We start from the raw sequence: 22,788 nt of genomic DNA, 5'->3' as shown, positions 1-22,788 counted from the left end.
AGACAGTTTGAGTGAAACAAAGCTGCAAGAGCGTTATCGAGATATTTTGGAATAAAGTTTTTATGGTTAGAAATACGGTAAAAAATGGACAATCTTGATGTTCTTGTGCTTGATGTAGAAAGCGAAGCGCTTTTAACATGCAATTTCACCTCATAGTTACCCTGCGAGCAGAGGCTACATTTTCACTTTGTGAGCTGGCGTGCGAAAAGTAAGCTACTTTTCGCAGGACAGCTCACACAGCGAAAATGTGAGGTAAACAGGGGTACATTAATCATTAAGAACCTACTCCCGGCTGACAACGGTTTGTACGAATGTGTGGCAACAAACATCATTGGAACAAAGAAGGCCAGAATCAATGTGGCAGTACAACGCAGCTCAGCTGCAGGTTTGTCCTAGGGGGCAAGGCAGCAGGGGCGGATCCAGGATTTTTCTAAGGTGGGGTTGCACCACTAAGGAATGGTGTGACAGACTGGTGACGTAAACCAGGAGCCTATTACAAGGATTTTTCAGTGCCAAACTACCATTTTTACGGCGTTTAACATAAATGCTTCAACCTCGCTTCATGCTTTACTTCAACACCAATAAACCACATAGTACAGAATACCAGTTGTATTAGAAAGTCGCAGGTCACGTGTACGGTGCGCACTCCCTGCACCCTCCCCTAGATCCGCCCATGCAAGGTCTGTACAGACATAACTGGAACATTTAGTGACATGTAACATAATCCTTAATGGAGACCATGGTTATAGATTGTAGAGATTGAAGGGGCTTTAAGGCGGTTCGTATATCCAGTTCAAGACAAATATGTTAGGACATAATCACAACATCACTGAGACTTGTTAAGTTAAATTTGTATAGGACTGACAGTGATGGTCTTTCATATTGTTATAAAAAGAGTGCCATTGTTATAGGTTGACCTGTGAGTAGCATGTTCTAAGAAATACTAAGAATTTCCTCGCCAGAAAATAAAGTGGCACTTGATATCCAGTCTCCTGTCACTTGGATGCCGTTACACATGGCAAGGAAATGAACTATTGAAGGGTTTTTAAAAAGTTCTTAGACTAATTATATTCTTAGACCTAACACTGATATTTTGGGAAAAAAAGAAGTAGATTTTGCACAACTCCGTTATTGTGGGAAGCAACAATAATTATTTAACCTGGTTAAACAAATGGCTAACACCTGTGGCAAAAAACGTAAATTCTCTCTGGAAACGCTGTTGGCGTGCATCCGTGGACGGCTGGGCTCTACCTTTCATACATGGTTAAGCAGTGGCGGACAAAGGTTCTAGGTTAATAGCTCTAGATGCGGGCCCATATCCCCTCGTTCCTCAAGGGGCGAGGACCGCCCCTCCTACACTCACATGGTGTGAATGAGCCGCCCCCCCCCCCCCCCCCCCCCATCACACCTTCTCTAGAGTTCTGGTTCTGCAGCTGGTAAGTGATACATAACGTGCCCAAATTCCAGGCTAATACTATTATAATAGTAATTTTGAGTTCATAAAATATCTATATTATTCTGATTTTCTTGCCACCCCCGCTATCTTCCGATCGAATTTGTTTTATGACAATAAGGTATTTATTATCTTTAATTAATAATAATGATCATCATTATCGTCATCATTATGACAGGCACAAGGACAATGTCGCTAACTTATCTTAGAAAAGTTTTGTTTCATTTCTTTTAGCTTCTGGTGGTGGCCGGTATCAATACGACTCAAAAGCCTTCTTATTTTCGCTGGTAAACAAGCCAGGATGGGCACCTGTCAAATTGTCTCAGTCAGGGCAATATAGTTCTAGAAAAAAATCCAAATACTTTTACTCATCCTATGGGCCTACATTTGGAGGAGGACATGACATTAACATCTATAACTACGCGTCATCCAATAGCTATTCTTACAGCAACCTTGGCTGGACTTACAGCCCACCGAGCGGGTACAGCGTCACCAGTACTTTCGCACGAACATTCCTGGCAGGAACATACAGATTCACAACAGACGAAGTTGAAACCTTTTACGAAACAACCCAATTAATATAATTCGTGACACCGGCTTTGATATTTGAGCTGAGCTGATTGTACAGTCTGGGGGCAGCTATACTGTCATCATTTTTTCCCATTTTTTGTCATGGAATTCTACCTTATTCCTCATGAATGCTATTCTACCTTCTATATTGTGTATCGCTCCGATTTTTATTTTTAAGACCCGCATTGCTGGTTTAACACCATTTAATTTACAGCGATAAATGTAAAACTTTGCACTAAAATAAGATTGTTTACAATGACAAAATCTTCTCCTGCGTTGAATATGCCAAATAAGACGTTAAAAAACGACAAAGGCCGGATTCCAATTGATATTACTTTCCATAAGCCAAGAACGGAGCACTACCTAGAAGGATCTTGTTATTTCGCAACTGTAAAACAGATGCTCAAGGGATTCAATCTCGTTTTTACAAAAGGTGCATTGTGGCGAATCAATCATCTTAATTTTAGATAACTTTTCTGTCGTGGAAACAATGTTGTTCAAAACCATATTGGAATTCTCTATTTTTGTTTCTAGCGACACTTTAAGGGAGAGCGAATATATTTCGTTCCAATCAAATTGAACATCAGGAAATTGATCCTGAAACCTCTTTTGAGCAGATGGAGGAGTTTGTTTCGCCATTTTGAATGCATGGTAAAGAGATTTTCAGGCGGCACCCAACGACCGAATGTTTCCAAATACGCCAGAAGTGTCTCAGATGATTTTTCTCTATGTTTTAGAAGCCTGTTTGGTTAATTTGGAGTTGCCCTAAAAACAATTTATCTGTATGGATGTCTTAGGCGAACTTTGGTCGTCACGAAAGGTTTTGGCGACTTTTTCGTCTAATCCGAAAGCGTTAGCTACCCTTGTGGGTCCTTATGGGTCGAAAGGTCGAGGACATGAAGTAGCCTCGCTTTCATTAGAAAATTCTAGCTGACGTTTTGTCTTTATACCGAAAGTTGTAGGAGTCTTTTTTGAACAACAACAAAAACAGCAACTGATCTTTTTTCACCTGGATACGAGTCTGGGGGCTGTCATCCGGCAAAAAACAGTTACTTCCTTATCATGAGGGCAACGAAATCTCAGCCTCCGAGTAAACAAAGTTGAAAAAAAAAAATCAGTACAGTGATATTTTACTGAACCAGCAGGCTGTCCTCATTACTTTGTTGCCCTATGCGATACCACTAATATTAGTAGTCAAAGATTAAGATTACTAATGGCTTAATAGGGCAACACTATCTCATATACAGGAATAGACTGCTTGCAATGACGTGATAATACCGATCACCTTCTAGCAGTGTAGCCGAGTAATTAAAATTGCCAGCATTGGGTTACCACCTCATGTAACCCCTACGTATAAACTCTGAGGCACATCAGTATGCTTTATGATTCACCTATTATATAAAATATTATTACATAAAATATACCCCTATAGGAAATTTCTACTGATAATGAATAGATAAAAGATCACTTTTACGGGCTAGTATTAATTGTTAATGTACAGACGAGTTAAAATTCAATAAACTTACTCATGTTTGTCATAAAAAGAGAGCTTCATTCTCTCAACGTGATCAATAATGAGGGTTAATGGTCAAGTGGTCAAATTAGTTTCCTTTCCTGTAAACGTGATGTTTGATTTCAGCAATAATTTAAAATATGGTATCTGCTGGAACTTTGACCACGTTTGAGTGCAACAGGAGGAAGGTTAACAACCGGCAGAGCAGCCCGGCTTACGTCAATCTAATGCAAGCTAATTTACTACACTTGTTTTTATGGGCTTAAGGAGAAGAGATCAGGTTTAACTTGCAACTTTCCCTCAAACCTGGAGTAACTGTGACAGAAAACAAGAATTGAATTAAATAAATTACTCATGCTCGAATGTTTGTTACAAAAAGAGAAACTTTATTCTCTCCACGTTATCAAGAATGAAGAATAAGGCCAATGGTCACGTGATCAACCTCTTACCTTTCCTGTAAACGTGATGTTTGATTTCTGCAATTATTTTAGAATAAGAAACCTGTTAGAACTTTGACCACGTTTGAGTGCAACAAGAGAAAAGTTACCACCGGCAGAATAGCGCGGCTGTGAGCTAATACTCTTGTTTTTCTGGGCTAAATCAGAAGCGGATCAGGTTTAACTTAAAACTTTCCCTCAAACTCCGGTCTTCGAGTGGCTGTGAAACAAAACGATCGTAAAACTACAAAAATGAAAACCGTAAACTCTTCAAAATCTCAACGAGTCCTTGAGTTTGTTCCGTCAATTAGACCATCGTTCCTTTCGTTGGTATTAGTTTTAGTTTGCGGATGTCTCTGGGTGAAAAATGAAGCAACAAACGAACGACTGATTTCACTGGAATCTCGTATTTACAGCTGTGTTCCTTGCACTAAGCGTGGCACGATTGATAATCTTGACAGGACGACTTTCTCACCGACAAAAGATATCGCAATAGACCTTTCCAAGAAGATGCAGACACAAGTTTCAGATGATGGGAACGGCTATACCTCAGGTAAAATTTATTCTTACTCTTCTTACTTGGACGGCCTTATGTACATTGAGGATGTTTACGCCTGCTTTTATCCTTCCTCGGTTAAGAGATAACCTTTCATGACGTGAGTTCGCGTTAACAACACGGGATCTTTTGCAATTCCAAAATAGTATCAGATTTTAACTTAAACTGTATGAAACTGTTTTGTAATGCTCCCTAGATGTCAGTAATTATGCCACTGCCACTGATAAAAAAAACCTGAAGAGATCTACAGCGTAAATGAAGTTGAATTTATAAGTAATGTGTTTTTACAAGGGGCAGAACAAGATTCCTTTACGCGCCAGATAGTCGATATCATTACTATACAGCTTTTCAACAAGATTGTCTTTTTAGGATTTTTAGCTAGACGACATTAGATAAGGTTCCTTAAACATTTATTTAAGTGGGGGCTGCATGTGCTTCAGGTTTGAGGTTATTTGGGCTCTCGGAATTGAAAGGTATTGCGTGACCAATTTCAAGCAATAATGACCCAATTCTTGGCAGTTCATTTTTAGATTTATCTGTTTGCTTTAGATTGAGCTATTTTCGTTTAGCACTTTCTGGATAAATTTTAGAATAGTATAGACATTATAGATCAGTATAGACAAAAGGCGTGTATTTAGAGATTATTCATGGAGATATTTCCGTTTCTTTCAAAGGAGTTCAGTCTAATTTGAGAAACCTTTCTTAACCCTTATGGGATTACAAGAGCGACGGAAAGTAGGTGTATTCAAGGTCTCAGTTGGCTTGTAATTCGTGCGCAGGTCTTAAGATTCGATTCTTGTTCTTTTGTAAGTTACCTTTATCAGAAATGTCAGCAGTATCATTCTTTCCTTCCTTCTCGATCTTGCTCATTTTTACAATTTTATCAATGGGTAATTAACAGGTATTATCTAATTTACTTGACTGCAGTCAGCTCGTTGCCAATAAAGGAATCATCAACCATCCGGTTAAGAAAGCGAAGAAACGTTTCTAACGACACTTCAATTGGCATCACCATACATGAAGTGAGAAAAGAAATCAGCAAACAGTTTGAACAACTGATGCCCACCAAGTACTGTAAGTCAAGTGAGAAGGTATGTCCTGCAGGTCCCCCCGGATATCCTGGTCCCATTGGAGCGAGGGGACCACGTGGCAGGAGGGGACCAAAGGGAAAGAAAGGTCCTCAAGGTCCCATGGGACCTCCTGGAAAATCCGGAAAAACAGGAATAACTGGTCCTGCAGGACCGAGAGGAGGAAAGGGAGATAAAGGAGAGCCTGGGCCAAAAGGCATGCCGGGACCACCTGGAAAGCCTGGAAAATCGATATCTGCTCCACAAGTGATGTTGTCGCCAGCAGAGCAGACACGAGATGAGGGAGGAGACACGGCATTTTATTGCACGGTCGCAGGAAGTCCTTCCCCAGTCGTGGAATGGCAATTTATGGGCAGAAAGCTTCTGTCAGGCGCAAAGTATTTGATTAAAGAAGGAGAGTTGATCGTTAGAAATCTGAATTACAGCGATGCTGGACCGTACACATGTGCTGCTAGGAACATTCTTGGATCGTTCGAGGCCATTAGTAACTTGACTGTCAGAGGTAAGTGGAGCAGTGTACTATTGTTATATCTGGCTGCTTGATTATGTAGGTTTGTTTGTGCTCTGTTGTTTAATCGTGTACTTTTATCTCCTCCTTCATTTCAATTCATCCATTTTTCGTATTTCTTAGCCACTAGTCAGTTCAACGTTTAACCTGGGCCATGCAAACGTAAAGATATTTTAAGAAGTTATGTTTAAGATAATAACAGATGACAATCTTCACCATGTACGCGAAGGCACACAACACGATCCTTCCATCACTGTCCTATTCCTTCCAATTTGTCTTTTTCTTGATCGCTAATTGAACTACTTCAATGCATGACCTTCCTACATGATGAATTCTGAGTTTGGTTTGGTATTTGCTTTAATTAATCCTGACCTTCAATATCCTACACAACTGGTACAGATCTCTCACTTATCTTTCTGAATTAATACATTTCTTTTGCTCCCTTTTCGACTATGTAGTTAAACGTTGCTTATGACAAAGTTTATCAGTAACACTTTTTGCGAAATGTGGATTTAAGGGCATGAAACTTGAAAGGGTTTCCAGAAAAGAAAGGAATATAAGCTGTTTAATTTATTGTGCATCCTGTTAATTTTTCGGCTCTAAATTTCAGGTCTTCCAATCTTCACAAAAGTTCCACCCTCAATTGCCACACCAGTACAAGGTTCTACGTTTCAAATAACTTGTCAAGCTGAAGGATATCCTCGCCCCGAAATAAACTGGACTAGAGCAGCAATGCCTTTACATGCTGGAAGGACCAGTATAAACCAAGGCACATTTACCATTAACGACTTGAGTCCTGATGACAGCGGTTTTTACGAATGCGTGGCTACTAATATTATGGGAACAAAGAAGACAAGAATCAACGTGGCAGTGCAAGTGCGTCGCTTAGGTTTGTACGGCAGGCACCGCATATACACTAAAAACCCGCAACCAAGAACCTAAAAATTAAGAACCTGTTAGCCTAAAATTGGTCATTTATACCGCCTATAAACAAGAACCTATTTAGCCTAAGAAATTTAAAACAGGTTCTTATTTTCTAAAATCATACTAGTACATTACAGCTGCATTGCAAGAATCATATTTGAAGCAAAAAAAGGAGATTGCCATTGTTGTAAAAATGTTTTTTAAAGAAAAATGGGGGGGGGGTGGGGTGGGGTGGGGCTGAAGAAAATAAAAGTACAGGCTAATGACCAACTTGTGCTAATGACTAAATGTTTTTTCTCCAGGATTAAGAACCCATTTTAAGAACCTAAAAAGCCTAAAATTCTGTTAACTACCATTTATATAAGAACCTGTTTAGGCTAACTCCTAAAAAATGTAGGTTCTTAGTTGCGGGTTTCTACTATATCTAATTCAGTCAAAGGTTGCTTAGAGAGTTGGTCATTGGCGCAATTGGCCCTGAGCATTTGGGCATACGAAACTCACTGCAATGACTTGCTTAAGTGACCGCCAAATAATAGTATAGCTTCCCAAGAGCGTAATTGCCCAATGCCCAAAGCAATACCCTTGATTGAACAAGGTATGAACAGATTAAACATTCAGTTTATTGCCAGTCGTTTAATCCATAAACCATTGCGACCTTTGTTAAACATCTAAGATGAATTGCAAAGATGTATTATAGGTAGCTGTCTATCTAGTTAGAGTCCTCTTCCAAACTGTTTGAATAATGGTTCTTCTTGAATTTACGCGGAAGACACTGACACCTACAGGGACGCGGACAACACTAATACCTACAGAAATATATATGAAGTAAAATAATGACCGGAAATTACATAATATGACGTGGTATGGTGTGGCTACTTAAAAAGACGAGATAACCAAAAAAAATTAAAAGATATACTATATATAGTTACAGTTCACCACGTTTATTGATGCCCAGAGGCTCAATTGTCTTAGCTTTATGGATAAGGTGGGCTTCACGTACTTTCCTGAAAGAATCACGCCCATTTTTAAGTTTTTCAATAGGAATCAAAAGTATATGATTGTCGGAATGATTGCTGGTAAGAAAGTGTTCTGAAACTGCAGTATGGATGTAATTACCAGTAAGGTTGAGTACAGGTCGTCTGTGTTCATTAAAACGGTCTTTGAGGCGACGTTTAGTTTCAGATTACACAGGCGACATTGAATCAAATAGATAACATTAAAAGTTTCACAAGTGATATGAGATTTGATGTAGTGGGTCTCACCTGCAGAATGAAAAGAGTATTGATTACGGCCATGTTCAATATAGGGACAGGTGGTACAATTCTTGTTGTTGCACCGAAAGGAACCGGGGGTGGGTCGGGAGTTACTGGTGTCGGTGCTGTTAATAAGCTGGGCTCTAACAAGGATGTCGCTAACTTTTTTTACAACGGCGATAAGCTACTAACGGAAGGTTTTTAAAAACATTTATACAGCGATCTGATGAGTACATCACGTTAGAATGCTTGTGAATGATATGCGCAAGGTTGGGTAACGCTGGATTATAATTTGTAAGTAATGACGAAAGGGGTGGTTTCAGTCTGAGTCTTGGGTTTGTTGGTAAGTGCGTCAGTGCGAAGAATGTCGGAAACTCGTTGTATTTGGGTCTTAAGAAAGGTTTTGTTGTAGCCGCGATTAGCAAGGTAATCTATAAGTTCGTTAGTACGTAGTTTGTAATTGTCTGGGTTAGAGCAAATGCGTCGGAGGCGAAGTGCAAGGCTAAAAGGAATGGCGCGTTTGGTATGTTGAGGGTGGCAGGATGAAACTACAGTGTAGTACATACTGGTGTTTGTCAGTAGGTTTAGGATAAACCTTACTCAAAGGACCATGGACACTTTTTCGAAAGCCTAGATACGTAAGAACTATACCACTGTATCGCACAGTGATTAGTTCGAATCTCATCCATGACTGGCTTTTTTTTTAAACATTTAATATCACAGAAAAAAGCAATTAGAGCTATATAGTCATTGTGCATGAGGTGCTGACATAAATTTGCATTTGAAGACTTGTGTGTTAACTGGAGTTTCATGCTTAAAATTTCTTATTAGCAAATCAAATACATGAATCGGCACTCTTTCTTTAGTCACTTGCAATGTTACTCTTTTTGCTAATTCAGCCCTGCAAATGACAATAGATCGTATTCACTGCCACGCAATAAAAAATTAAATTGGAAACCGTCCAATGGAAGAAGCCAAGAAAATTAAATGTTATAAAAGACTATTATATAAACAATTGGTCCAAGTCTCAGGTCTTTGTGGCCCACAGTTTCTGAGTTATTTGCCGAAACGTTTCACGCGCCATTGTAGAGCTTTGTATGGAGACGCCATAGTGGTGCACCGTTTTGGTGCACCAATATGGCCGCCGGAAATCAACAAAAATATCTGAAGTTCACTTTTCCTATAAAAACTCTTTCTTTTCACTCGAGAACTAGCATACGTACGCATAAACACATCTTCTAATACTTGAAGTGGTTATACTGCTGAAAATCAAGAGGAGAGACTTTTTTTCAACGAGACAGTATTCCTATTTTGGTGTCACGCACTGTGAAAACTCGGAAGTTCAAATTGCTGTATTTTCGAAATGAAACATGATACGGGACTGGAAACTTGTACAAAGATTTATTTTTCGTTTATCTTCAACCTAGTGTAAAGAAGAATTCGTAAAACCTCGCTATTTTAACTTTTCTAATTTGATGACGTCACAGTGAAAACCATCTATAATCCAGTTGATGTCAAATTTTTAAACTTTTTTACTTGGCCAAATAATAATTTGTTTGACATGTTAAAGAAGGTTTTTTTTTTTACTTAGCTTTTGAAAACTCCGTCGTTGTGGGAAACAACAGAAACCACTTGACCTCCTTAAGCAACTGGCTTAAACCTGTGACAAAAAGCGTCAATTCTCTGTGGAAGCGCTGTTGGCGTGCATCCGTGGACGGCTGGGCTGCAAGTACATTTCACTCCCGATGTGACGGCAAGGGCCCGACTGTGACAATAATAAGGGTCGGGAGATACATTTTTGGAGGATACACCAGCATTTCATGGGGTAAGTCAACACTGTAAAGCAGCAGGTTTTTGATGCATGGACCACCATTACGGTTATTTAAGCATAATTATGTTCAGCTAAAAGTGCAGCTTGGTACTGCCCTATAAAAGACTCAGATAACCCTGCCATTCATTCATGGTTAAGTAGTGACGGATAAAGATTTTAGACGGATTTAGATACATGCGGGCATGCATCCCCCACCCTTCAAGGACCGAGGATCGCCCCACCTCAGTAGACTTAAAAAGGTGTGAATGAGCCCCAGTCCCCTGCTCCCTCTCCTCAAGATCTGGATCAGCAAAGTGATGAGAATTTCTAGCCCGCAAAACGGACCTAACAATAATAATGATAATAGAAATAATAATAATAATAATAATAATAATAATAATAATAATAATAATAATAATTCTTATTATAATAAATAATAAAATAACGAAGGCTTCATTACTGTGGTAAGAGTATTATGACTAATTCACCAAATGATAGAAAACTTTAAGAAATGGTGAGAAAAAAAACAACAACACATGAATTTGGAGACTTGTTTTCTTAAGTCAAACGAAACATTCTAATCTAATTCTTGTTCTTTTTTTCTCGTAAATTGCTTTCATAATTGCAAATTTCTGCTAATTGACACTTCTCGTAGTCAGACACCTCACCTCAGCTCCGATAAGCGGACAGTTCCTTAAACCTGTTCCTCCCTAGCGACGCAAGTATATATAGCATGCGCATAGTAAGGATCAATGAGGACGGCTTAAACTAAATAGAAACCATAAGTACAAGAATATCAAAACCTTGGATTTTTCTTAAGCTCATGCTTTTTATGATAGTGCACATTAAGCTTTTCGTGCTCATGCTTATTTTTATGCGTAAGTTATGCTCATGCTTATACTACGTATGCTTACGCTAAATGCGTCGCTCGTGAAAACCGGGCCTTAGTCTTGATCCCTGTAGCCACACAAGAACACGGATCTTAATCTCTCTTTAGAGGAAATCTCTCCTAAACTGAAGAACTGACTGGTCTGGTTCAAAGAGTGACCGCTTACGGTAGATTCTATTATGACTAAAAGAATTTATAATAAAAATATTTCTATTAAGAAATTCCTGAAAAGAATGAACTGAATTAGCTCTTGACAAAACGTGTCGTGCATTAGTCAAGAATGATTCGTCATACTTATGTAAACTAAGCAACTCAAATTTGCTTCATTAAGAATTATCATTATTATTAATATAAATATTATTATTTTTAGGTACTAGGACAATGTTACTAATTTATTTTCAATTTCCCTTTTTACTTTCCCTCTTGTAGCATCATCATCTGGCCGCTATCAATACGACTCCAAAGCCTTTTTATTTTCACTGGTGAACAAACCAGGATGGGCGCCTGTTAAGCTGTCTCAGACAGGGCAGTATAGTTATAGAAAGTCATATTCTATATATATTTACTCATCATATGGACCTACATTCGGAGCAGGACACGACATTAACATAAAAAGCCACGCATCATCCAATAGCAATTCTTACAGCAGCCTTGGCCATGATTACGGCCCACCGAGCTGGTACAGCCACGGCAGCACCTCCGCACGAACATTCCTGGCAGGAACTTACAAGTTCACACCAGACGAAGTTGAAACCTTTTACGAAACAACGTAGCTAAATAAAATGAATAACATCGGCTCTAATATTTGAGCTGTGGTTGTCTCTCACTAAAAGTACTGCTTTTTAACAGTAACTTAGCTCTGCAGTAAACTTTCACACTTGGCTGCTATCTTAAACGAGGTTAGGATATATTATTTGTGATAAGATAGCCCAATAATATATTATTATTAATATATTATTAATTCTTAGAGCAACCTTGGCCATACTTATAGCGGGTACAGCTACCGCAGCACCTTCGCACGAACATTCCTGGCAGGAACTTACAAGTTCACACCAGACGGAGTTGAAACCTTTTACGAAACAACCTAGCTAATTAAAATGAATGACATCGGCTCTGATATTTGATCTGAGATGGTTGTCTTTCACTAAAAGTGCTACATATTTAGTTCCAGTAAACTTTCAACATTTGGCTGCTTGCTAAAACGAGGTCAGGAAAAGAAGCCCAGAAATATATTATGAATAGAAAGTAAGATAAATTTGTTATCAGGTATATGACAGTGCTCTAAGTCCATCTCTTTTGTGTATTTAACATTGTAAGAGATGATTTACAATTAAAATGATATTATCACGAGGCGCGTCCTTTCGAATTAATTTAAGCCCCCTTTAAATACCTGCCGTAATGATAGGTTTTCTTACCCTTTCATATAATTCTATTCATGAATTCCCTATCCTTTGATATAGCTGAAGCCTGAGCTCCAAAGGCATCCCTTTCAGGCGGAGCCTCCACGTATCGGCCATTATATTTCATATAGGGAGTGACCACCCCCCCCCCCCCCCACTCCCTTCCTACCCACGACACTAAGTGAGAACCGTTTTTTGATTAAAATTAGTGGTTAACGGAGTTCTTATTCAAAGGCTGAAATCGACTACAAGATTAAAACGCGTTTCATTATTATTGCTGCAATCATTAAAAAAAAAAAAAACGAACGATCAAACAACACACACACACAAAAAAAAACAGGAACAATCATAAATATCAAGATTCAAATTTTTCCGTTTTTCACCCGCTACTTTTCTGAGCATGTTTTACAGTGAACTGCAACACGGAGATGCAAACAGGAAGAAGGTCAGTTATAAGGGACAGACCATTAGGAAAGTCCCATTATCGTATGATTTTTTTTGTTAGCATTTCCTTTGCATGAATTTTTTGGCGTTACTTAGCGTGCATGAATTTTTTCATTTAGTTTTCTCTTGCACGAATATTTTCTTTTTTTACTTCACCTCTCCCCCCCTCCCCCATAAGTTAAGTTTTTTTTATGGTTCGTGCCGTCCCTCATATAACACTGACTACAAATAAAGCCTTGTTATCTTTACGTCAATCGTCGCGGTGACATGTTTCTCTTGGCTAAATTTTTAAGGATCAAGTTTTACTGGCAAGTTTTCCACTTCCCTCCGTCTTCATACGCATGGGACGATTGGCATGCAAGCTGCAGAAATGAAATCCTTGAACTCCTCAGAATCTCATCGACTCCTTGAGTTTGTTCCGTCACTTAGACCATCGTTCCTTTCCGTGGTATTACTCTTCGTTTGTGGATGTCTCTGGGTGAAGAATGAAACAACAAACGAACGACTGATAGCTTTCGAATCTCGCGTTAACCTTTTCCCCTGCGTTCAGAGTTTCTCGACTGAAAATACTGACAGGATATTTCTTTCACCGACAGAAGCTACAGCAAGAGATGTTCATAAGAAGGTTCAGACATATGTATCCGAAAGGATCGGTTATACATCAGGTAAAATCGTCGCTTCAGATGTTTTTTAGATGCAGATACATGTTTAGAACTGGGTTTTAACCTCTTTTGATTTAGGCATATAATCTTTCATGGTCTGTCTGGGTGCGAGTTTGCGCTTATATACGGGATCTTTTCATAACAGAATTGAGTTTTTAACTTTATCAACTAACACTGTATGAATCCTTTTGTGATATATACTCTCAATCTTTTGTAATACTGCTTAAATATTCACTAAGCCGCCTATACTGGTAAAACTATAAAGAAATGTACGGTGTAACTGATGTTGAATTCATAGCTTAAGTGTCGAACGACTTGCTCACGTACAAGATATGTGGTCGATACCCGGGGGGGGGGGGGGGAGTTACTCCCTTATATAAGCCATGTGGCAGGGGCACCCAACGACAAGATAGTTCAAAACCACTTAAACATATTTTAGTATTTAAACGGTAGTTACAGGCATATTTTTATCCCCTAAAAATTTTTCATCTGTTCGGATTTCCTAGCTGAAAGTCTAGTGATTAACTAAAATTATAGGGATCAAAACTTACCTTTTCGAAAATTTCAGCCAGAAAAAAGGCTCCCGAAAATTGTAGGTGACCTTTTTGGCGTAAAAATCAGTTTTAACATGGGCAATCATACCATGTTTTTTGATGTTCGAAAATCCTAGGAGAGGCAGGCAAGCAGGAAATTTTACAACAAATGTTCCGAAAATTCTAGATCTCAAATCGTCTTCCGAACAGATATTTTCCAAAAATTGACCTTGGGTGCCCCTGATGTAGGTATCTGCCGCCACAAAGCGTATGGTTTTGGGGCCTTTTTCGTCTGAAAGAGGGTATAAACTTAGCTCATTTTGGTCTGGAATCGGGTAAGGTTTTCGAGGAACTTACTACTGGAGCGTATGCATGAACGTAGTTATCGTTTCAATTCCAAATGAATAAGAACGAAATAGAAATATGTGAATTCGAAATGCATTCGAAGAATTTTTTTTGCCCTCTTATCTAATCTAAGTAATGATGACATAACTTCTGTCTAAAGGCCAGGTCTAAAAACGGGTATGGATTTTAGAGGTTTACATGGTGAGAAAACGGGTGTGGAAAATTGGTTTGAAACAGCTCTGTCTGAATCCCTGAAAATTGTTAGGGTGGCGTAAAATTTGAGATATTTTGTACATGCCTCTAAAGGCGTTCGGTTAAGGAGTCTTATGGCCTGCCGGCTTACTTGATAAAACTTCGATAGGGTGGCAACAGGGCTTGAAATAACGGCCGGTCAACGGACAATGTCCGGCAAAAATACGATTTGTCCGGTCAAATCCTTTGATAGCCGGACATTTTCTTGGCTTCTAATGTAATTCAGACGTTCACTTTTTTTAAAAAAACGATTGGTCAAGATTGGACATTATTGACGCTCGTGAAGGAAAAAAAGTGGGGGGAGAGAGAGAAAAAGGCGGCCAGATAAAGAACTTTTATGACATAAACCGTTCATAACACAGGGCCTCTGATAGGTCCCAGAAAAAAGTCAAATTTCGAGGAATTTTTTAGAGACAAATTTGCGGAAAAAAACGGCTGATTTAGCGGAAATTTCGACGAAAAACTCGGAAAAATTTCGCCGAAAAATGATCGTTAAAAAAAGGCAATTGCGCGGAAATTTTCTAGGCAAATTTCGCTAGAAAGCGATCGGTTTTGCGCTGATTTCACGAACGTTTTTAAAGAAACAAAACGGCAATTGTCCCTTTTTGGGGGGGATGATGAGCGTCAGCCTGCGCAATAACAACAACGGAAAAAACATCGACTACTTATAACTGTTGCCTTTTAAAAGCCGGCGATTTTGTGCTCAAAACCCCTGCTTGCTTTGCGATGTCGTTTGGACTTATAATTTTCTCAGACAAGGTTTTTCTTTTTATCAGATATCATCATTTGCTCTTTTAACAACAATGAGCTCAGAATTTCGCCAATGCCAAAGCTTTTTATATATACAGCCCCATTAACCGAGATAAGTCTCAAATATGTTGAATTGACATGTATTTAGTAAGATTTCTACTGAATTTCGAGAGATTTCGCGGATTTACTCGAATTTCGCGGCTCTGGGACAGCGCGAAATTTCAGATGCCCTGCGCTGCGCGGAGGTAACAGTGGCTTTTTTTCCGGGAGTTGCGAGTTAAAAACTTAAATCGTCACCGCAAATTCAGGAGTAGGTTGTGTAGTGTTGTAAAGTGTTTTTATAATAGTCCGCATGTATTTTACTGTAAAGTGCAATCAGATAATCCTATAGATGAAAGACATTTGTCCGGCTAAGAACGGGTTGTGTTCGAGCAAAAATAGGTTTGACCGGACAACTTGACCGGCGCCAGCCGGAAAATTATTTCAACGTTTATTAAACGGGCTCAGTTGGTTAGAAATGTGTGCTGTGCGTTGATCTAGAAATCTAGAATGTCAGCTTGGCTTTCCCTAAGGAGGCAGCAAAGGAGAGGCGTGGGGAGAAATTAAAAAGTTGTTAACCTTGTTGTTGAACGCAACCTCTAAAACATTTAATTTTATGTTAGAAATGTCAACCTTATCATTCATTCCGTTGATTTGTTCGCTATATTTTTCCCCTTATTTATTTCTATGTTAATCACTGGATATTAAAAAATTTCTTAATCTTACCTTACTGCAGTCAGCCCGTTATCAAAAGAGGCATCAGCAACCATGCGGTTAAGAAAGCGAAGAAACGTTTTGAACGACACTTCAAACGGCATCACCATACATGAAGTGAGAAAAGAAATCAGCAAACAGTTTGAACAACTTATGCCCACCAAGTACTGTAAGTCAAGTGAGAAAGTATGTCCTGCAGGTCCCCCCGGATATCCTGGTCCCATCGGAGCGAGAGGACCACGTGGCAGGAGGGGGACCAAAGGGAAAGAAAGGTCCTCAAGGTCCCATGGGACCTCCTGGAAAATCTGGAAAAACAGGAATAACTGGTCCTGCAGGACCGAGAGGAGAAAAGGGAAACAACGGAGAGCCTGGCCCAAAAGGAATGCCGGGACCTCCGGGAAGGCCTGGGAAATCGATATCTGCTCCACAAGTGATGTTGTCGCCGGCACAGCAGACACGAGATGAGGGAGGAAATACAGCATTTTATTGCACGGTCGCCGGAAATCCTTCCCCAATCGTGGAATGGCAATTTAAGGGCAGAAAGCTTCTGTCAGGTGCAAAGTATTTGATTAAGGAAGGAGAGCTGATCGTGAGAAATCTAAATTATAGTGATGCTGGGACGTACACATGTGCTGCCACGAACATTCTTGGATTGTCCGAGGCCACTAGTAACTTGACTGTTCGAGGTAAGAACATAATTGAAACTTCCGAGATTTACACACCCAGCTGCTGCTTGATCATTTTTATGCGTGTCTCCGTTGTGTAGGCTCACAAACGGCTGGGATTGCATCCTTCTTTTGTTTAAAGGTTTTCCTCTAGTTAATTGATTTCGTTTTGCGTTATTCATCCTGTTTTGTATTTCTGGTTTCACCATTAAACTAGACCGGAAGCATGCTTCTGACTTAAAATAGCGTAAAACGTCTAAAACTTTACATCGTGTAGAAGCTCCGTTTTCTAATAGTTCTCAGTACTAGTTTCTATTCTTTGTTATACAGTTTGTACTTGTTTCCATTGTAAGGTTTTATTTTTTTTCCCTAGGACTTCCAATATTCACAAAAGTTCCACCACCACTTGCCACGCCAGTACAGCGCACTACCTTTCAGGTAGTTTGCCAAGCTGAAGGTTTCCCTCGTCCCGTGATAAACTGGAGTAGAGTGGGAATGTCTTTGCCAGCTGGAAGAACTGAAGTAAACCAAGGAACACTAACTATTAAGAACTTAAGTCCTGCTGACAGTAGTTTGTACGACTGTATTGCTACTAACATTATGGGAACAAAGAAGGCCAGGATCAATGTGGCCGTTCAACGAAAGCCAGGTTTGCTCTATTTATTTGGCATAGGGTGGTGGCAAAACACCACTGTCGGCAAATGGTCATTTTCGTTTGTCCAAACTTTCTAGTTCTAGTTACATGTATGAGGTGGAAATAATTTATCTTGTTTTTATAAACAGTTTGAATAATGACATCAATTTTGTCCTCATCACTTGTCGAGTTTCTTGCAGCTGTTGGAAGGATTGATATCATACAGTCAAACCTGTAAGGGAACCTGACTATAACTAATAAGCGGCCACTTATACCAAAGTCTCCGAGATCATTTTCCTCAATTACTTCAAATCTAAACTGAATAAGCCGTCACCTTAGTCCAGAGCCGTAGCTAGCGGGGGGGAGGGGTCAAGGGGGGCAGCTGCCCTCTTCCCCGGATCTGTTGAGCCACGGACACATCAATTTTTTGGATGGATTTGTTTTCTTTAGACTCAGTTATTTTGATTATAGTGACTTGCAATTGTTTGCCATTTTCACATTCGAGGTCGATTTTTCGGAGACATATCTCATGACAAGTGCTGAAAATAACGTTTCGGAGCCTCCAAATTTGAAAATTTCCTGGGGGAGGATATCCCCAGACTCCCCTACAAGGCTCGTGGCTTCTGCACTCGCGAAAATGCCCCCGTTACAAAAAAACCTAGCTATGGCCCTGCTTAGTCTATTAAGCAGTCGTCAGGTCACCTTTTCAAAGGCTACAACGAGTTTGGCAGCGAATGGCTTCACCTCTGATCTGTTAAACGTAACGGTCACTGTCGTTGTAACGTGCATCAGATATCTATTTTAATATCTAATTTATTGTTCAATAGCATATTTAATGAACACTCTAGTTTTAGCTTCTTAGATTTTAGATTTTTTTTCTGTAAATTTTATGTAATTAGTTAATTGTGTCTGAAAAGCCCTGTAAAGGGAGACTCAATAAAACGTATGTATGTATGTATGTGTGTATGTATGTATGTATGTATAATGGATATTTTTCTTAGTCACCATCTTCCTCTTTTTGATTTTCCTGATCGAGTTGTCAAACCTGTATTATATTAAGTGGTCATTTGGCCCCGAGGGTGACCGTTAATGGTCTTTTCTACATATCCGTTAGGGATAACTTTGCCAAAAATAATGCACTTCGTGTATATTAATACTGATTTTGTATGTCAATAACTCAACAATGACAAAATTCGATGCTATAAGTTCCAAAAAAAGTCCGATTCTGGCCAGTCTCCAAGATATGGAATTCTCATTACACCATTTAGTGTCGATTGTTCTTTTTCAGATTTAGAAGACTCCGTTATCGTGGGAAAGAGCAAAAATCATTTGAGAAGTTTAAGGAATTGGCTATCCCCTGTAGCACGAAGCGTGAAATCTGCCTGGAAGCGCTGTTGGCGTGCATCCGTGGACGGCTGGGCTGCAATTACATTTCACTCCCGATGTGACGGCAAGGGTCCGACTGTGACAATAATAAGGGTCGGGAGATATATTTTTGGAGGATACACAAGTATTTCATGGGGTAAGTGAGCATTGTAATCCATGGAAGTGGCATTTATACCTTTGGCGTAATTGGCATTGATATGTTCAGCTAAAAGTGCAGCTTGGTACTTAGCAATATGGAGTCATGTAACTCTACCTTTCACACATGGTTAAGCAGTGGCGAACAAAGGTTCTAAGTTAATGGATCTAGAGGGGGGCCCATATCCCCTCGTTCCTCACGGGCCGAGGATCACCCCTCCTACACTTACATGGTGTGAATGAGCGCCACCCCCCACCCCTCTTCTCAAGTTCTGATTCCGCAGATGATAAGTGATGCATTTCTAGCCTGTCAAAACGTGCCCAAATTCCAGGCTAACACTATTATAATATTTTTAGGTTATAAAGTATCGATATTGTTCTGACTTTCTTGCCACCCTGCTATCTTCCATCCTTCAATTCCCATATTGTAAAAGAAGCGACTAACTTACTTCATCGCAAGTTTTTGGTGAAATTCGCAAATTTTGGCAAAGAAGAAACACGCTTTTTTGACATGTCCACGTACGTGATACACCAAGACGAAGGTTCATTTCACCGATCAAACTTTCGTAATTTTGCCTGAGCGAAATGTGACAATAATAAGGGTCGGGAGATACATTTTTGGAGGATACACCAGCATTTCATGGGGTAAGTCAACACTGTAAAGCGGCAGATTTTGATGCATAGACCACCAGCACGGTTATTTAAGCATATGTTCACCAAAAAGTGCAGCTTGGTAAAAGACTCAGTTAACCCTGCCATTCATTCATGGTTAAGTAGTAACGGATAAAGATTTATGGTTGGCGGATTTAGATGCATGCGGGCATGCATCCTCCACCCTTCAAGGACCGAGGATCGCCCCACCTCAGTAGACTTAAAAAGATGTGAATGAGCCCCAATCCCCAGCCCCCTCTCCTAAAGATCTGGATCAGCAAAGTGATGAGAATTTCTAGCCTGCAAAACGGACCTAACAATAATAATGATAACAATTCTTATTATAATAAATAATAAAATAACAAAAACTTCATTACTGTGGTAAGAGTATTATGACTAATTCACCGGATTATAGAACGCTTTGGGAAATGGTGAGAAAAACCAACACATGAATTTGGAGACTTGTTTTCTTAAGCCACACGAAACATTCTAATCTAATTCTTGTTCTTTTTTTCTCGTCAATTGCTTTCATAATTGCAAATCTCTTTTAATTGACACTTCTCGTAGTCAGACACCTCACCTCAACTCCGGTAAGCGGACAGTTCCTTAAACCTGGTCCTCCCTAGCGACGCAAGTATATATAGCATGCGCATAAGGATCTAATGAGGACGGCAAATCAAAACCATAAGTACAAGAATATCAAAACCTTGGGTTTTTCTTAAGCTCATGCTTTTTATGATAGTGCACATTAAGCTTTTCGTATTCATGCTTATTTTTATCCTTAAGTTATGCTAATGCTTAAAAGTATGCTTGCGCTAAATGCGTCGCTCGGGAAAACCGGGCCTTAGTCTTGATCCCTGTACGCATGCCTGTTGCCACATAGAATCTCAATCTCCCTTTAGAGGAAATCTCTGCTAAACTGAAATACTGACTGGTCTGGTTCAAAGAGTGACCGCTTACGGTAGATTCTATTATAACTAGGACAATTTATAATAAAAATATTCATAAGAAATTCCTAAAAAGAATGAAAAGAATGAACTGAATTAGTTCTTGATAAAACGTGTCGTTCATTAGTCAAGAGTGATTCGTCATACCTATATGTAAACTAAGCAACTCGAATTTGCTTCATTATGAATTATCATTATCATTAATATTAATATTATTATTGATGATTGTGAAAGGTTTGAACCCAGGAGTCATTTCAAAAGTAGGTTGAGTTTGATCGTCCAGGTGAACGTAATCCTGAATAGGACTGTTGTTGTTGACAGTGACTGACGTTTCGACAACCTTGCGGTAGTCATCTTCAGAGTCAAAGAGAGCTGTATCACGTCAGTTGATGGTATTATACTCTGGTTATTGATCTGATTGGTCAATTACGTGCCGATGTTATTGGTCGTCTGTCAGTTAAGCCGTGATGTTATTGGGTATGAAGACTCGTAATCAGTAATTGGTGCGTTTCGATCCGTCTATTGTCACAGTTAAACAGTCGTCTATTGTTAGTCAAATTGTCATTCTCTCGTAGTTAGTTTTGCTTGATCTCGTCAACAAGTCGTTTGTTATTTATTATTGATGATTTTATTATTTTTATATAGGACAATGTTAATAATTTATTTTCTATTCAATATATATATTTTTTTCTTTCTTCTTACTAGCATCGTTATCTGGCCGGTATCAATACGACTCCAAAGCCTTTTTATTTTCATTGGTGAACAAACCAGGATGGGCGCCTGTTAAACTGTCTCAGACAGGGCAATATAGCTCTCGCAAAAAATATTCCCTGTATTTTTTGTCCTCATATGGGCCCACATTCGGAGGAGGACACGACATTAACATAAAAAGCGACGCATCATCCAATAGCAATTCTTACAGCAACCTTGGCCATGATTACGGCCCACCGAGCGGATACAGTTACGCCAGCACCTTTGCACGAACATTCCTGGCAGGAACTTACAAGTTCACACCAGACGAAGTTGAAACCTTTTACGAATCAACCTAGCTAAATAAAATGAAGGACATCGGCTCCGATGTTTGAGCTGAGATGGTTGTCTTTCGCTAAAAGTACTACGTACTTAATTCTAGTAAACTTTCACACTTGGCTGTTTGCTGAAACGAGGTCAGGAAAAGAAGCCCAATAATCACTTTTGAAATGTATTTAGAAAATATATATTTTCAAAAATACCTTTGAAAATGTATTTAGATCACTTTTGAAAATGTATGTTGAAGGCATACCAAACGTCAAGTTTATAAAAATGCGAAAGCTCACAATATTTATCGCCGCTGTTTGAGCTTTATTTTTAATCAAACTTAACGATGACCCAGGAACAAAAGTCTCAATATATTATTATTATAATAGTATAAAATCAGATGAATTTGTTATCAGGTTTATGACGGTGCTCTTAAGTCCATCTTTCTTTTGTACTTTGCACCGTAAGAGATGATTTAAAATTAGAATGATATTGTCACGAGGCTCGTTTTTTCGATAAATATTAATTTCTCGATTGTCGGTTGCTATGGCTTTTGCTCCCGCAACTGTCAAAACTGCGCGTTTTTAAGGCCACAGATAAAAGTAGAATACAACGCATTTAAAGAAACTTGGCAGGGAAGTAGTTGGATAAATTACATATTCATTTTTATGAACTTTCTCCCACTTGATTGCTATTGTGTCGTCATAAATGACGTCTAAATTTAGCATCAGTAGTAAAATTTAGGAAAACAATGTTAAAAACTTTATATCAAGTTTCTGTAGGGACTTCTATAATGATTTTTGGTGAAATCCCCACGTCAATCCGATAAAGGCGTAATGAAGTATTTCGTGACGGAAATCGCGTCATAGCACCACATAGCCTAAGTCAAATAAACTACAATTTTGATTTTATGCAACGTTCTCCTTGCTCCTGTGCCAATACATTCATTGTTCTCTCCTTTTAAATACCCCTAAAGTTTGACCATGTATGGTCACGTGGCGGGAAATTTGAATTTTTGAATTAACTGTAACTTTACACCTTTAGTGAAATGGAGTTTTCACCAAAAATCATAGAATTCCCAACCTAACAGAAACTTGAAAAGTTTTCAACATTGCTTTCCTAAATTTTACTTTATGCTCAATTTAGACGTCAATTATGACTTCACTATAGCATTCGAATGGGATGAAATTATAACTAATGAACACGAAACTGC

The 22,788-nt window shown here is 39.1% G+C and overlaps 1 protein-coding gene and 2 pseudogenes across 1 annotated transcript; all 3 read left to right on the top strand.

Moving 5' to 3' along the window:
- Positions 1-22,788, top strand: part of LOC140945508 (uncharacterized) — a 73,729-nt pseudogene that overhangs the window by 15,497 nt on the left and 35,444 nt on the right.
- On the top strand, positions 4,161-12,262 carry LOC140945895 (uncharacterized). Its single transcript, XM_073394960.1, has 5 exons — positions 4,161-4,526; positions 5,457-6,119; positions 6,736-7,014; positions 9,894-10,127; positions 11,431-12,262. Exons 1-5 carry the CDS (start codon positions 4,226-4,228, stop codon positions 11,772-11,774), a joined length of 1,821 nt encoding a protein of 606 aa, XP_073251061.1. The 5' UTR covers positions 4,161-4,225; the 3' UTR covers positions 11,775-12,262.
- LOC140945901 (uncharacterized) lies at positions 13,229-22,068 on the top strand (annotated as a pseudogene).

Source organism: Porites lutea, chromosome 8, assembly GCF_958299795.1.
Source record: "Porites lutea chromosome 8, jaPorLute2.1, whole genome shotgun sequence".
Taxonomy (NCBI): domain Eukaryota; kingdom Metazoa; phylum Cnidaria; class Anthozoa; order Scleractinia; family Poritidae; genus Porites; species Porites lutea.
The sequence above is the reverse complement of the archived record's forward strand: the minus strand, read 5'-3'. Positions and strand labels throughout refer to the sequence as shown.